This window comes from Aythya fuligula, chromosome 3, assembly GCF_009819795.1.
Source record: "Aythya fuligula isolate bAytFul2 chromosome 3, bAytFul2.pri, whole genome shotgun sequence".
In the NCBI taxonomy this organism is placed as follows: Eukaryota; Metazoa; Chordata; class Aves; order Anseriformes; family Anatidae; genus Aythya; species Aythya fuligula.
In genome coordinates, this window is record NC_045561.1 from 10,626,943 (window position 1) to 10,642,431 (window position 15,489).

Here is a 15,489-nt window from a genome sequence, read left to right on the forward strand (position 1 = left end):
CAAAACATAAAAATTTTTAAACAGATAAATTTCATTGTAAAGACATTCATATAGTTTTGGTCCTTCTTTTCCAAATCAAACCGATTAAAAGCAGATGACCTTCTAATGACCCAAAAATCAAGTGTTTAGACAGTGATCCATAACTGGAACAAGAAGTTACTGACAGCATACCTTTCAAAAGGCTATATAGTGACAGAGCCATACTATTTAAGTTTAAGAACATAAAAATTGATCAGCCAACCAATCAACCAGGGGGAGGGGAGAAGGAAAGAAAAAACACATCTTAAGCTTGTTAAAACAGAAAAGAAATTACTGGGTTTTAAAAAACAATAACTGAAAACCCACAATGTAACTTTTTTTTTTTTTTCCAGCAAAAAGTATTTTAATATATGCAGGAAAGAAAAAGACGCTCAATGCAATCTGAAAACCTTTGAAGGGGACTTCACATATTGTGAAAATTGACGTCTTCATTATGTGTTTCTAGGATTCTTTTTTTTTTTTTTAAACTTTTTAAAGTTTTGTAAGAAGGACACCACCAGTGTATTTCACAAAGACATAAATGTATACACCCCAGCACAACAAAAAGAATAGATCTTCAAAAAGATTTACCCCCAATTATTTACATTTTTCTCTAATATAAATTTAGGACTCCAGTATGTAAATAAATATACATAACTATGTATACCTTTCTAGTGCTGCTTACCAACAAATCATCTGAACTTGATTTTTTTTTTTTTAATTAAAGCAAGATTGCTTTTTATGACCCCCAGAGGGAAGGAAAAAAAAATCAATAGAAAACGTCCAATTCACATCACTTTAGTCTACCTTTTCTTGGCAGCTTGTCGAAGGTGTTAATGTGGCTGGGAACATCAACACCTTGGCATGCATGAAAGTTAAGTCAGGAAGGCTAGAAATCACCTTGGCAGCCTCTTCACTAAGATGTTCTTCCTTTTTAGGCTTCCTGTTGAGAAGAAAAGAAAAAAGTGCATTAATCCAGTACCTGATATCCCTTGGATCACTGAAAGAATCACTGATTGAAGCAGTGTTCTGTCACTTCGTCTCCCACTGACAAGCACTTCTGTAAGCTATTTGAAGCTAGTCTAATGTTATAATACCTACCTGCCTAACAACAAAATGTTAACACGGGAAGTCAGCAAAACGTTCCTGAATATTGTTGCAATAAGGAAAAAAAAAATCTATTCAGATGCTAATTTACCATGGGGGGGAGCAAGTTCCAGCGTGCCATTCTGGGACTATTCACTTGAAGAAACAACCAGACTCATATTTTAGGGTTAAGACAATAGGAACATTTTTTTTTTAAGCTACCTAAGTTCTGTATAATCTTTCGATATAAAACGGAAATATTTTGAAAGGATGTGAAGAAGTTCCTAACTTACTCCTTTAATAAATAAATACAGGTACTAATGCTGCATTTCCAACACAACTGCGCTCGGATTATATACCATACTGCTCTACATCATGATCCACAAGCCCCTTTCTCCCCTCCAAGGTCTCATCATCATCAGAAGGTAGTTCACTGCTGGCAGCTAACTCGCTTTGAAGTGAACGAGGTTGTGTAGCCATAATGATGCACACAGCAGTTTGGGAACCACGGGTATTTACTTCGCCTTTTGCATTATTCACAAGAATTACTGAGCACAAATGAATACAGAGGTCTGAATCCCACGTTGCTTGGTTCTCACTGTTATGCAAGAAACTCACATTTCCTAAGCAAAATGAAGGCTGGCTCAGACTGCTACAGAAGTTCCCCTCTCCTGCCTCCTCGGTGCTTTATCTTGAAGAGTCCTGGCTATTACTAGAGAAACGAATACTCCATCAAATGTTATTCCAGGTCCAAAAAGGCACCTGCTACTCCCTGCAATAACAGCAGAAATCCTAGCTAAATAAGCTCTCCCATTATGGGGCAAAAAGCTGAGACAAAAGGCTAGAAACAAACAGCTTTTCCATACACCATTTCAGAAATTTTCTTTCCACACCTTATCTTAGCTATAAAACTTTAAACCGTACCCATGAGAGGGCAATCACCACTTCAGTCACGAAGCAGCATATAAGTATACGTCTTTTTTGTCAGCACACATCAGGATTGTTCCCTGAGCTAATGAGAGACCAGGAGAAAGCAAGGAGCCACATGGTTGCTTCAGCAGCAGTCTCAGAATTTCTTGGCTAAGGGGGACAAAAAAAAACGCTCGAGTTAAACTCATCCTTGCCATCAGTGATCATTGTGTTGACACTGAGCTATCAGTTTTGTTTGCTACTTGAAATCTCCACTTGATGAAAGATCTCTAGATGAGGCAGTATAGATACTAAATCTGACTTTCCCTTGCTAGAATAGCAATATTTTCTTTTCTCTGCTGCAGTGGAATTTCATGAGCCACTGACTAGGCAGATTACCAAATTCTGGAGGATAAACAAAGCTGTGTGCTGGATTTGCTGAAGGAAGAAGCAGAGAGCCAATATGTGCCTCCTTCTCTAACAGCTTCACAGTCACCACTGTGTGCACTTGAAGGACTATCTCTGAGCTGTTGAAATGTGGTTGTCACCCACCACTGTGTTATCAGTATCTGGTGCACTATTAGTAATCACTTACCACAAGCCTCTTACGGTACAAACTCCTGGTGATCAAGGACTTACAGCTAACAAAGGAGTATTTGACAGAGGAAGCCAAAGGAAGAGGGCTGACTCAGAGATCTGCATTAAAAGGAGTTCCTGCAATTGTAATCAGGCACCGAGATGGAGCTCACACACTCCTTGCTATTTATATGCCTCTTCCTCCTCTGCTCAACTGTGTCACGCGGAGAAACGGCACTGCTGGGTCCCAGAGGCAGCGCTGCACTTTATTTGGTGTTGATATGGAGGACCTTTATCACAGGGCGATGCTCTTGCTGTCCTAACCAGTGTCTGCAACATCGCTGCAGAATATGCATGCCAGCGAGCGCAGTCAGATGTGAATCTTGCTCGATTCCTGAATGCTCCCCTCCTGGTTGGATGCCCTTTGCAGTAATTTATCTGCTTCATATGCTCTGCAAAAAGTACCAATGAAGGACAGGCCAACACACTTACATACCAAACGTTACTTAACTATGACCAAGTCACAGCTATGGATCCAACCACTTGCCAAAGCTCAAAACTTTTTTTTTTTCTTTAAATCATCTCAGTGCAGAGAGGGGAGGAGATTGGCTATGTCTCCACTCCTCAACAGAAAGGGGTAGACTTATCCAAAAAGTAATAAAACCAGACATTTCCAGTACCCCTTCTGGGTAACAGAGCAATCGACACCTTCAGTAGCAAACATCACCAGGGTAACTCTGACCAACTACTCATTAGCTCTCTATAAACTTAAAAGACAAACTATCATCATCACTGCAGACTGGTTTTGCATCAAATTCATTCAGGTTTTAAAACAACCTTCTGCAAAACACTTTACCCCCATCCACCTCTTCTCTTACACTAGGTTACATTTCCTCCCAAGACAGAGAACAGAGGGAATACCTTTCCCCAAGCAATTACGCCAGTCCTTCTACCTGTTGGCACGATGTTTCATTTTAAAGGCACATTAACACCAAGCTGCAAGAACTTAGCCAAACTGACAAGCAGGAAAGACGCTGGAAGAAGATTTAGCAAGAAATAGGGAATGCTTTGTAGATGTGTCGCTCACACCTTAGGGGTCTGGTTTACATTTCAATCCCTTCCTGAAGCATTCAGCCTTTCAGGACTTCAGTGACCTCTTATGTTTGCAACAGTTTTTGAGGATAACACCAAAAAGGCCAGGCTCTAATAGAAACAGTGATTAGAGAAACGGGCTTTAAAAATGACTCTGTAATTAAGAGTTAGCCTGCTCCATCCAACGCTGCCCACAAGGAGTATTTCCAGTTTAAATGAGGGTTTCAGCCAGTTCTTGGAACAGTATCAGTGCTCTGCTTTTCTTCAGAAAGACAGCAGATAAACTTTTTATCTCTGCCAATTCTACAGAATTGGGCAAGGCTGCAGAGTGTCAGTGGAATGCTGAACTGGAGCACTGACTTTCCATACTGCTACCTTCAAGATCTCAGATTCAAGCTGGGAAGTTTCCTCTCCTCTGCAAGCAAAAGATGGAGGTATTTCAAACCGAGATGACTGTTCACACGGCTGTCCTACAGTTGAATAATGGTACTTTCCCTCTAAACCCTAACCTCAAAGCTCTTGAGTTCAGACAAGTTACAGACAGACATGGGGTAGTTTTAGCACAACTGAAGTAGCCATCAAAGTGGTGTTAAGCCACTGGCCACATCTTCTCCTGCCTATTTGTCAGGAATGGTTAAGTCTGTTTCCAAGCTACAGCACGCAGATCGTCTTTGCTGAGCTGTCTGTACTCAGCCACTCCTATTTTAAAGATTTCAGTTCATGACAAATAAAAATTGCAAAAGAAAGACAATTTCATTAGGAAAAAGCTAAGACACGGGAACGTATTTAGTATACTGTTGAGACAAGACCTTATCTCTTTGAAGGGTTCTGCCTTGAAAAACTGAAAAGCAGACTGCTTTTAGTTCACAGAGCACAAAATAAGAATAGATGAAAAATTTAATATAAAAAAATCAGAGTTGATGAAGAGCATACAAAATGTGTTTAATACTGAAAAAAGCTGATCTGTGTGCATGTCTGAACTTAACTGGTAAGCCTGAGGTCTCCAGCCTTTCCCTATAGGCAGCTATATTCCTATAGCACAGATCCAGAATCTCTTCATATCACTAAGAAATACTCTCCAGAACTGGCGAAGAACTTTGACATCTAAACAGCTCCAACATAGCAAATAAAAGTTTCAAGTGTGCTGTGGAAGCATTTAAAAAAAAAAAAAAAAAAAAAACTAAAAAAATCCCCACCCACACATCAAGAAAACAATACAGAAAATGAAGGTCAACATTCATTTAAGCAAAGCAGACTACCCTGCTCATTTGTAAAGAAAAAGCAAGCTAAGACATCTTAAAGGTCTGGCAAGCAAGGAGGCAGGAATCTAAAAGGGAGATAAAGAAAATAATAAATATACATTTGGAGTTTGGATGCCCTGCTGCAAATTTGCGGTTACTTTTAAACTAGACTTGGAATATATGACAAAGTTATTTCAACTGTTGCTAAGTTTTCTATTTAGCTAGTAAAACTAACTTTTTTTTTTCCCTTCTCAGTTGCTTATCTTCATAAGTATACATCCTCCATGGATAGAAAAACAGGCAATCCAAAAGCAGAGAGAAAAAATCAGCACCGAGGAGTGGAGTTCCCTCTACTGGTTCTCTCTTGAAATTTCATGGAGTGTTGAGCTTTTTTAAAAAGCTGTGTTCACTTTTAACATTTTCACTGCAAGAAAACTAACACAATCATAATGAAAGAACATGGTCTAAAAGAGCTCTTTTTACTTATTTTAAGGAAGCCTGTTACCTTCAAACACTAAGAATTCCTACATATGATGCAATTTTTGTGTGTGTGCACGTTTTAAGTGCTATGATGCGTGGAAATCCATTTATTTAGCTATAGAGTAATAAATAAACCCTGAAGCTCATTCAGAGTGAGGACATCTTACTGTTTATTAGCTGTGAAGTAACTACATTTATAAATATCTACAAAGCATGTACTTCCTCAACGATAGGAGCATTTCACCCTGTGAGAATCACTCAGCAATTCTTTAATGGGCACAGCCACTAATTACATGTTAAGACAGTCCAGAATCCTACTGTTAAGATGAATGTTCAGAAAATAAACACAAAGAATAAGAGCGTAAACAGGGAAAGAATATTCTGTACCCAATTCAATAGGTCTGATTTCAAGGAAGACATTTGACAACTAAAGCCTGTATATAGAGTCCCTACAGAAAAAAAACGCAGAAGAACCTTGCATGAGATCCATGAGGCAGAAAGGACATCCTAAACAAGCTACATTTTACCTCCTTAAAAATTAACTTGCAATAGCAAAATGAATCTGATGTTTGGTCACTGAAGTTTTTTGATGGATGTTAGAACTATATCCACATCTATGAATTATGTAGAGGACCTACCAGTGCCTTCTGTCAAAGTCCTAACAGTTTGAATTATGAGGTTCAGCTCACCCTTCCATTCTTAGAAATCAGTTCTGTTCTTCAGAAAGTCTTATCTTTCAATCAAATATTTGGTTCCTGCTTTTAAAGTGACTTTTTTTCTGTCAGCTGAAAAAACGTTTCCCATCTTACCTTAGAGTTTTGTGATAATTCAAAATATGAACTACGGTGGTAAGAATTTCATACTTGTAACATGCAACTTTCAGTTGCATCTTAAATGTAAACCTTTTGCTCATTCAAGAACTTCTGACCTGAAATGTCACACACACTCACTCCTCTCGTTTTGCCTCGCCTTTTTCAGGGAGGGGGGTAAAAGCACAATGAACTTTATTTACCTTGTGGACGTGCTTGCCTTCTCCACCGTGGACATGAGTCTTGCAAATGCATCGGTCACTCTGTTGCTTGCATTGGAAGTTTCCAGTTTTGAGGTTGTCAATTCATACAACTCAGGATCCACACCTTATAGTATAAAATGATAATCAGTGATGGTTGGAGACAAGCACAGCCATAATTAGCCACAGACCAACTTGCTAGAGACTGTTTTCTGTAAACATCTGAATCATTTAAAGTTTCAAGATACATGAAAAGAACGTGACGGAACATGTCCGTGTTTCTAAAACAGCGTCCTCTCTCCCCACCCTTTTCAGTAGCTTTTTAGCTGCATTACAAAGCGCACACACCTTGGATCAAGTCTGGCATACAAGGTCTCAGTCTAAGAGTAAACAAACAATTTGATTTTACCTTTTAGAGCAAAATACCTGTAAAAAGGTCAGTTTGGTTACAGTGGATTGTTTCAATCGCTTCAGCTTGACTGTTTCTATTAAAAGAGTGCTGATGGTTGGCAGCAGCCAACTCTGAGATTATACACGACATTGGCATGCATTATAGCCAGTTTAGTATCTTGCTTTTCACAAGAGGTTCCATTATTTATTTTATTTATTTATATTTTGGAGTGAGGAAAAACAGCTTTTCCAGTGCATACAAGTGGAATAACTTTAAAAAAAAAAAGTTAGACAATCACAGTTATGATGCTACCAAAATCCTCAGTCTGTGCTTCCTCTTCTATCTCCTTTATCTACAAAGCATCGAGTATCTGGAGGTTTCAGCCTTGATTTCAAAGCTTCAGATGCCATAGGTTAGATACTGAATTCTGACATTACATGTGTTGCAAATCGATCTCAAGTTTTATCAGCAGAGGTCATTCTGAAAACAATGGAAACTTGCCTGACCCCTGCCCTCCCTAGATAGAGGCGAAATTCTAACTCTTTAATATCGAGCATCGTATCTCAGTAGGGATACGTATCTCAGTAAGGATACTGGCTCTAAAACTTCCAGATAGCAAACACTTTCTTTTTAAGAAGAGCCTAGAAATCAGAATTATTAAAATCTATCAGGACTAACATAGCACATTTTGGTGCTCAGAAGCATTTTAAATTGGTGATATTCCTTCAGGTATGTTTTCAGCTATTTCATGCCTCACGGTTTGAAAATGAAGTGCACGTATATGCATCATCCACAGTCATAACTAACTTTCAAAAATAGTGTAGAATTTGGGCAGAAACATCTTGTTTTTTTTAGACATCTGCATTCTAAAAAAGCATAACGCTGATGTCAGCTGGTTTGGACAACACAGAAACATTTTGTACACCACTGCAGAACAGCCTCTGCAAACACTTGGACACAACAGTCCCCTGTAGCTACCTAGCATAAAAACTGTATTTGTAGCCTTGTATGTTGATGATTGTACTCAGTCTACTTGCTTGGATTCAAGGCATTTTTAGAAGTACTCCTGAAATACCAAGTGGTAACTAAATTAGAAAAATTGCTGTGCCTACTGTCCTTCCTTTTCCAACCAGTAATTGTAGTACTGTGTGCACTAAGAGGTGAGGCTAATAATCCTCGTGACTGCTTTGCTTGAGCTCTTCCCAAGTAGTGTCTTGACCACTTGTTATTTCTGCAAGAGTTAAATACTCCTTCATTGTTAGGAAGCTAAGCCAACCAAAAAGCAAAATTAAGAAAATAATCTGGTTAAGCTGTGGGGGCAGAGGGGAGGATTTGCTCCATTTAATATGGAGTTTATTAGAAATTAATCAGCTCTCCTTTCAACCTACATGTTTTAGTCTGGATTTTCAAAACAAATTTCATCCAGTTTCATGCAAAACATCAAAACATGTGCTGCACTGAGACCAGTATACCATGACTTTAAGTACTGTCAGATGTTTACAGAACTTGGAAACAGGAAAACGCCCAACTAGTCCATAAAATATCCACTTTCAAACAGGGAGAAGAAGACTCGAAGAAATACACTTTGACTTGCAGAAGCCCGCGAAATCCCATTAAGGTACAAATTGTAAGACTGAATGAAACGAGGAGTTCTTTGACGTGCAACTCTGCAGCAGGCATTAAATGCAACCTTGTGAATTACATCGTTCAGATATTCACATTTATGGTCCTGAATTCGTTTTCACTGTAACGTGATGTCACTGCTCAGTTTACTGTTCCGTTAGACACCTTTTACTCAGCTACGTTTATGTTAAGCTACCAACGTGAAAAATAAAACAGAGCAAATCTGTGGGAACATACTGGAAATGAGTAACTCCCTGTTCATGACATAGAGGGTAAATTTTTATAAGTTATTTTGGCAACTGATTAGATCAGACTGAGAAGAATAAACCATAGACCTACAGTAAGTAAAGCTAAGGTCTTCAGGGAAAGAACAAACTTCTACTACTGATAAAAAGGTTTATTTTTAAGCCAAAAGATTTAACAATTGGTCTTTTTTTTTTTTTTTTTCCCCTTTTCCATTTTAAGTAAGAGTTGCATATTCTCCATTTTATTCAAATTATCAGAGAATAGCTAAGGAAAGCACCGCAAAACCTTAATGAGATATTAAGGGAAAGTTAGCCAACCAAACCCCACACAAAGCTCCTAAACACACACACACAAACACATGAGCTGCAAGCCAAGAAACAAATGACTTTCCCAGAAACAAGTCAGGAGGAAAGAAAAGCAAAAACTTAAAACAGGCACTACAGGGGATACGAGGGGAAGGTGATGATACCTGTACTTGATGAAACAACAACAGGAGAAGAAAAAAAAAGAAGAGAAAGTGCAATAAAAGGCTAAGGGAGTATCCCTCCAGTAACCAGTTCAAGTGTGCACAGCAGCAGGATATAGGATCGTACCCGACTGCACAAGCAGTGCATGTAGTGGGCACTGATGCCAGTATGTCAATAGACTTGCACATACTTCTCAAAGAGTCTGTAAGACTTGAAAATCTTGAATTTGCTACCTGTCGCTTTCATTACAGATCTGCTATCTTTCACCTATATAAGGATATTTCCCACTATTGGAGAAAAAAACACATTTGTATTGGGATGAGGTAAAATTGCCCTCAATGATCAGATTGCAAAACTGAAAAAGCAGGTTTTTAACAACAACAAAAAATACAACTCTAATTGTAAGCACTTCTTTAAAATACAGGAGAGCTTCAAATCTCTTAAAAATGGTTTAACCAAGAAAACTTGGTTTCTTAAAGTAATTAAGATGCAAAAAGACCATTCCTATGAAGAAAGTGATTATCGTGGCTTCCCAACTGCTGCCAGGCATTGTATTGAAAGAATATTTGCCTTATCTGCTTAGACTATGCACTGGGATAAATCCCCAAAGTGTTCCCTCAAGTTCCTGAAGAAATTTATTCGAAGTGTAGGTTTTCACAAGCTCCCACAAAATACTCAAAGCATGTCAAAACCATATGATAAATGAATTCAATTACTTTCACATTTTTTTTTCAAAGGAGAAAGTGGTATTTTCATCTCCTTTTTAAGTTGCGGATAAAATGCTTTAGTTTTATAATTAACATTCATGAACTAACACCCCCCAAACATGCAACTATCCTTATTTTCTATGATGAATGCAGTTAAAACACTTTTTTCACCTTATCATTAATATTAGCAATTCACACAAAGAAAAAACTTACAGTCTACTGGTAGAAGAAGATACCAGCTGGGTTGTGATACGTTAAGGCCTGTAACTTTACATTGGCACACCTTCCAAATAACAATCACAATCATGTAACGTGGAGACACTCATTTATAAGGAACAAGCCTGGTATTTTATTTTTATTTTGGGGGGAATAGTCACATCTGCAGCTTTTTCAGTGAAGTGCTTGGAAAAGCTAACTTTCGATCTCTCTCATTTGAAAAAAGTGTTTTAACATCTTAATTGCAAGAGCAAAAGAGCCATTCCTTAAACGTGACAATACAGAGCTGACAGTACCTTTTAAATACTTCGCACTTGATACAAAACATCAGAAAACAGAACACAGATTAAAGGAAAAATGCAGTAGAGAGACATTTTAGAGAAACACAATGTAAAACTTCTCCTTGTTTATAGGAAAGTCAAGTGATGTGCTCATGCTTTTAGTAAGTTGTTATAATATTATAGTTGTGGTTTTAACACTCTGCTGACCTGGGATTGTGGTGGTGCTGCTAGAGCTACTGTCATCCACGGGCCCAAAGAAATCAAGGTTCAGAAGAGTGGAACCTCCACTAGCTTGAAATTCAGTGACCGTGTTGGTAGGCAGCCATATAGAAGGTAAGCCAAGGGAGGGGTTTATGTGTAAAAAGGGGTAAGACACACACTTGAACATGCAAGTTATAATTAGTACTCAGTACACAATTTAAAAATCGACATGAAAACATTGCTTACAGTATTAATTTGTACCTTCTAAAATGTTAACAACTTAATTCAGTGCACATTCCCTCATGTACAATGCAGCAAGGAAATCAACACTAGTAACTTCAAAATAGAAATATTTATTTCAATCTAAAAATGAAAGAGAACCAGCAAGACCCAGAGAGAAAGATGTAATCAATTAAAGGGAAACAATATATATCTCAATTGATAATTAGAATAGAGTGGGCTTTTTCTCCCCTCAATGGATAATTAGAATAGAGTGGGCTTTTTCTCCCCTCAATGAAATGGAAAGTCATTATTTCGTCAGGAAGACTTAGCAGGTCCCCAGATAGCAAAGAATCCCTCTTCCTCCCCACCCACCCCAAAAAAAAAACCAAACAACTACCAAAAAACACCATTAAAGTTTCATATATTAGCTTTAAGCAATTGATTATCATTATCTTAAAACAATGTGAACACGTGGTAATAGATGCCATTCTTATATCCAGTTCCTCACTGGTAAATTATACTGTTCCCCTTTAGTACTAAAACAGAAATCAAACCAAGATACATTTTAAAGAAGTTGCTTGTTAAAAGAAAGCACGATGATTTGACTGAAGTAATAAGACACCAGACAACAGCAAAAGAGTCCATCCAGGCTTTCCTTCAACACCATGATATCACTATCCAAACTGTTATATCCTATATGTTCTGAAACAACACCATGAGGCAACACCAAAGCAGTAGAGATGCAGTTTCTTTTAGCCTGCTTTTGAACAACTTATGCATTAACTGTTGTCAGCAGGCTCCTCTTAAAGGTATCATTTTCTTTACAGGTCTCTAGCCTGTCATTCAAACAAGTTTCCAAAACTTGTTTTATTTCCTTTGAATAAACTTACATTTCTGAGACTGGAGGTGATGGAACAACTCTTTGCTATTAAAATAGACTTAGGCGAAGGGTCTTGTAGGTGATAAGTATATACATTTGCAGATACAAATAACTTTGTAGCTACCTCTTCAATAAATTAGCTCTAATTAACTACTATTGAGTGTAAGCAAAAGTGGTAACAGATGATGTCACATTTTTGAAATATAAAATTATCTGTAAATCTGAAAACTTCCAGGTCAAGAAGTACATCTTTTGCAAACAGTTTGTGGTTAAAATATTGTGCTTTGAAGTAGCCACTATACACAAGTTTTTCATTCAAAGGATGTCTAAAGAGACACTTCATTGGTGAAAAATACTTTTACAAAGTATAACTCGTCACTCTAAAACGTTCATTTATTCAGAGTTTCATTATAACCTGCAGTTATTTGTAATGAAGTGCTAATATTGCCACTGTGTCATTAGAATATGGCATGACTCTAAAATAATACTTAACTCGGTATTTTTCAGACAACATGATATTTCACGTAGAGGTACAGTTAATCAGAAAGAAAGCCTGAATTTCCAAAGTTAGGAGTAAGAAATAAATATTATATATATTTATATATGTATATATATGTATGTGTGTGTGTATATATATATATATATTTAAAAAAATAAATCAGCAGATAGATGTTTGTCTGAACTTTGTAGCTTTCTTATCTCTAGCTCTGGTGCTAGAGGCTCTACGGAGAGACGTACCATCTAAAGGGTTAGTAAGGCCACTGCTACTCCAGTCAAACTGGACAGGTGGTAGAGATTCCTAGAGTTGAAAAGTCAGAAATCAGATTTTATAGTCAGTACAGGTTACAACAATGCAAAGCAGTTCAAACAACAGATTCTTTAGCATCTAAATACTAAAAAGACAAATGAATGAGCAAGCCCCAGCTTTTGCAAGGGGCATATTTTCATAATATGCACTAACAATCTGAAGGAGATTTGTTTTACTACTAAATTCTCAACAGTACAGATTAGGTAACTCAGAAAGGATTTGCAAATTAACTAAAACATATGAATTGGATAAAACCATTAAGGCATAGTTGAAAGTAATATTAGTTTCACGGAAGATGAGGCATTTTGCATAAAAAGTTGTGTATATGCGATTTAGAGGGCAATTTTAGAATAGGGTTATTAGTGAAAGCCATCTATACATCCATGCTTTGACCTGATTATAGACAAAGCCTGTTATTTACCATAAAGATACCCCGATTCTTTTTCTTTCTTTTATTGGAGGGGTTTTAAGAGACAGAATCCCTACACATGAATAACAAACTATTCAAAAATAAATGAAAAAAATATCCTGTGATTCATTATCCTGTAATGATTATATCAGATATCTAAACAAACCACTGGTAAGATGAACAAGAGGAATATGGAAACACTGACTCCTTCTGGGAGTCCATCCTTTTCATTTCCTCTTGTTCAGTCTTCTGCACGCGCACACACACACGTGAATCAAACAAGCAGCATGGACCATGTTTTACAAGCAAAGTCTGTTCAGGGGTAGCATAACTTGCAAGTGCTGTCCTCCTGTATTCTCAGAAGACAAACCAATAGGACAGTATCAGAAATGTTTGAGATAAGTAGTAATAATGCACTTTTGTGCAAAAAAAGGTGGAAAAAGATGCACCTTCAATTTCACAAGTTTGATACAACTAAAAAAAACAAAGCCAAACATTTGTGGAAGAAAAGCAACTGAAGTTCTCCACAACATTATTTAAAATGCATCACTAGTTGTTGAGCTTTCAGTGGCTGAGACATAGCTTATGTTTGCTTTTGGAGAAAGCTGGGTTATTTATTTTACTTTTAAAACCTAAAAGCATGAAATAATATTCAGATTCATGAATCAAGACTGTAACAACCTGAGCTAGCTTTGTACAACTAATCTAACTGTAAAAGGCTTTTGTTAAGGGATTGGTATTTACAGAAAGAAAAATAAAGGGAGCTGAAGACTTCTGTATTTACTTATAGTAAAAGCCTTGCCTAGAAAAATCTTTCCTACTTAATGACTTGGAAATATTTCCAGTACTGAGGAACACAACTAGAACACTATTCACTCCGTGGAGCTTAAGGAGCTGATGCTACATTTTTTACTTTGCTTTGGTAATGAAATTACTGGCACTGAAATGACTTGGATGGAAAAATCCTGTTACCAGTGTGAAAGCTAAACCTTATGACATAATGACCACTATGATCAGCAGCTTGTTTAAAGTTTGGCACACCAAAAATATATTAACATTAAAGGGAGTTAAAAAAATAAAAATAAAAATAAAAGGGAAAAATGGAGGCTAGTATGATGGTCTAGAAGTTTTCTGCAGGGAACGAAATGAAATCAGAGTGAAACAAAGTTCCTCCCTACCAACCCTGACTTACTGAGGAACACCCACTTCATTTTGTGTCAAAAGATGAGTCAGGACTGATGAGTCCTGGGGAGGTTGAGACAAAGTACTATGCAAAAGGTGGTACCAATGGCTGGCTAGGCTTTTCCCTTAAATGATTACATGATTCTCACACTTGCTGAGGAGAGGGCAAAGGATGCAATGAATTCTTCCTAAAATGCTGGGAAAAAAGAAAAAAAAAAAGATATCTGACTCTAAATCAGCAGGTATATTACATACATCATTCTGTTCCGTGGGATGAGGCTATTCTGCTGACTTCAATTGCTTGTAAAAAAAGGGGGTGGCAAGGAAATCAGACCTCATCCATACAGGATGTTGGCACGCCCTGCTCCTTTCATCAGCAAGCAAAGTCAAAGGGGAGGGCAGAAACAAAAGCCAATTAAACAGAAAGGAAAAGTCTTCAGTTCCTAACGTCCTTGGCCCTAAGAAAACTACCTATACTGGGACACCTGAACACAGCACTGAAATCTCAGGTAATGGAAACATGCCCTGCAAATAGGAATATAACGTTTTGTCTTTCAGAGACTGCAAGGTTGTTAGACTACTGCATTTACAACCATTATTTTAATAATATGTTTTGAAGAAAAGCACCCAATCTAGAAGAATATTAAGATTCAAGGCAATCTGCTCTCACTCCTCCCTCCATATTATATTACGGGACATGGTACAGAAATGAAAAAGTATACTCAACTGCCAGGGTATTAGTCTGAATGTTAAGGAAGTAAGAAAGAGAATACTAAAAAGCCTGCTGGCTTTACTGCATCGTATTTCAGTTGATGAAAGCAAGAGACGTTTTTCACATGGCAGTTTTAGAATGGTATTATGCAAGATTTTTTTCCTAATTCAAAAGATTAAAATGTAAGCGTTCGCCTCCATGCCAATTATTATCCAGGAAAACTAATTTCTACCTCCCCTCCAAAAAAGGGAAGTATTTTGCTGTCTTAAAGCTAAGGGAAAAAAATAGGAAGGCTTGTAATACACATATATTACAAATGTTTAAACAGATCCCACAAATGAGCACCATAAACATGACTTTCAGAAAAAGGTTTACACAGACGTAACTCATATATTTCATTGTGTGTAGACATTGGCAAAATTACGAGAGCTCTAAAATTCACTTTTCCTCAGACACCACCTTTAAGTGACTTTGTTGCATCTGACAGAATAGTACGTCCTATAATATCTCTTACCTGCAGGTTTCTCTCTCTGTCAAAACTATGTATATTCTTGGATCTTTCTCCTATGTATAACTGGAGAGCAGTTCCATGATGGAGCCTTTGGCTGGTGGCCAATAACATGGTAGTTTGCATCTGTCATTGTTAGAAGTCCTGATGGTCCCTTATGTAATTAAAAGTGTTTTTAAAGACTGTCACCCCATGGGGTTTAATTAAGGTTCAGTCCCTAATACC

The 15,489-nt window shown here is 37.4% G+C and overlaps 1 protein-coding gene across 4 annotated transcripts in view; it reads right to left on the bottom strand.

The window, feature by feature from the left end:
* Positions 1 to 489: 489 nt before the first annotated feature.
* AFTPH (aftiphilin) overlaps positions 490 to 15,489 on the bottom strand; it is a 46,721-nt gene continuing 31,721 nt past the window's right edge. For 3 of the 4 annotated variants that reach the window (XM_032184589.1, XM_032184587.1, XM_032184588.1), the window contains exons 7-10: positions 12,384 to 12,444; positions 10,550 to 10,633; positions 6,415 to 6,538; positions 490 to 961 (exon numbers count right to left, since the gene is read on the bottom strand). In XM_032184589.1, the coding sequence (XP_032040480.1) occupies positions 817 to 961; positions 6,415 to 6,538; positions 10,550 to 10,633; positions 12,384 to 12,444 (414 nt within the window). In that variant the 3' untranslated portion in view covers positions 490 to 816. The remainder of the gene's footprint in view (positions 962 to 6,414; positions 6,539 to 10,549; positions 10,634 to 12,383; positions 12,445 to 15,489) is intronic. The other variant, XM_032184590.1, reaches the window with a different exon arrangement.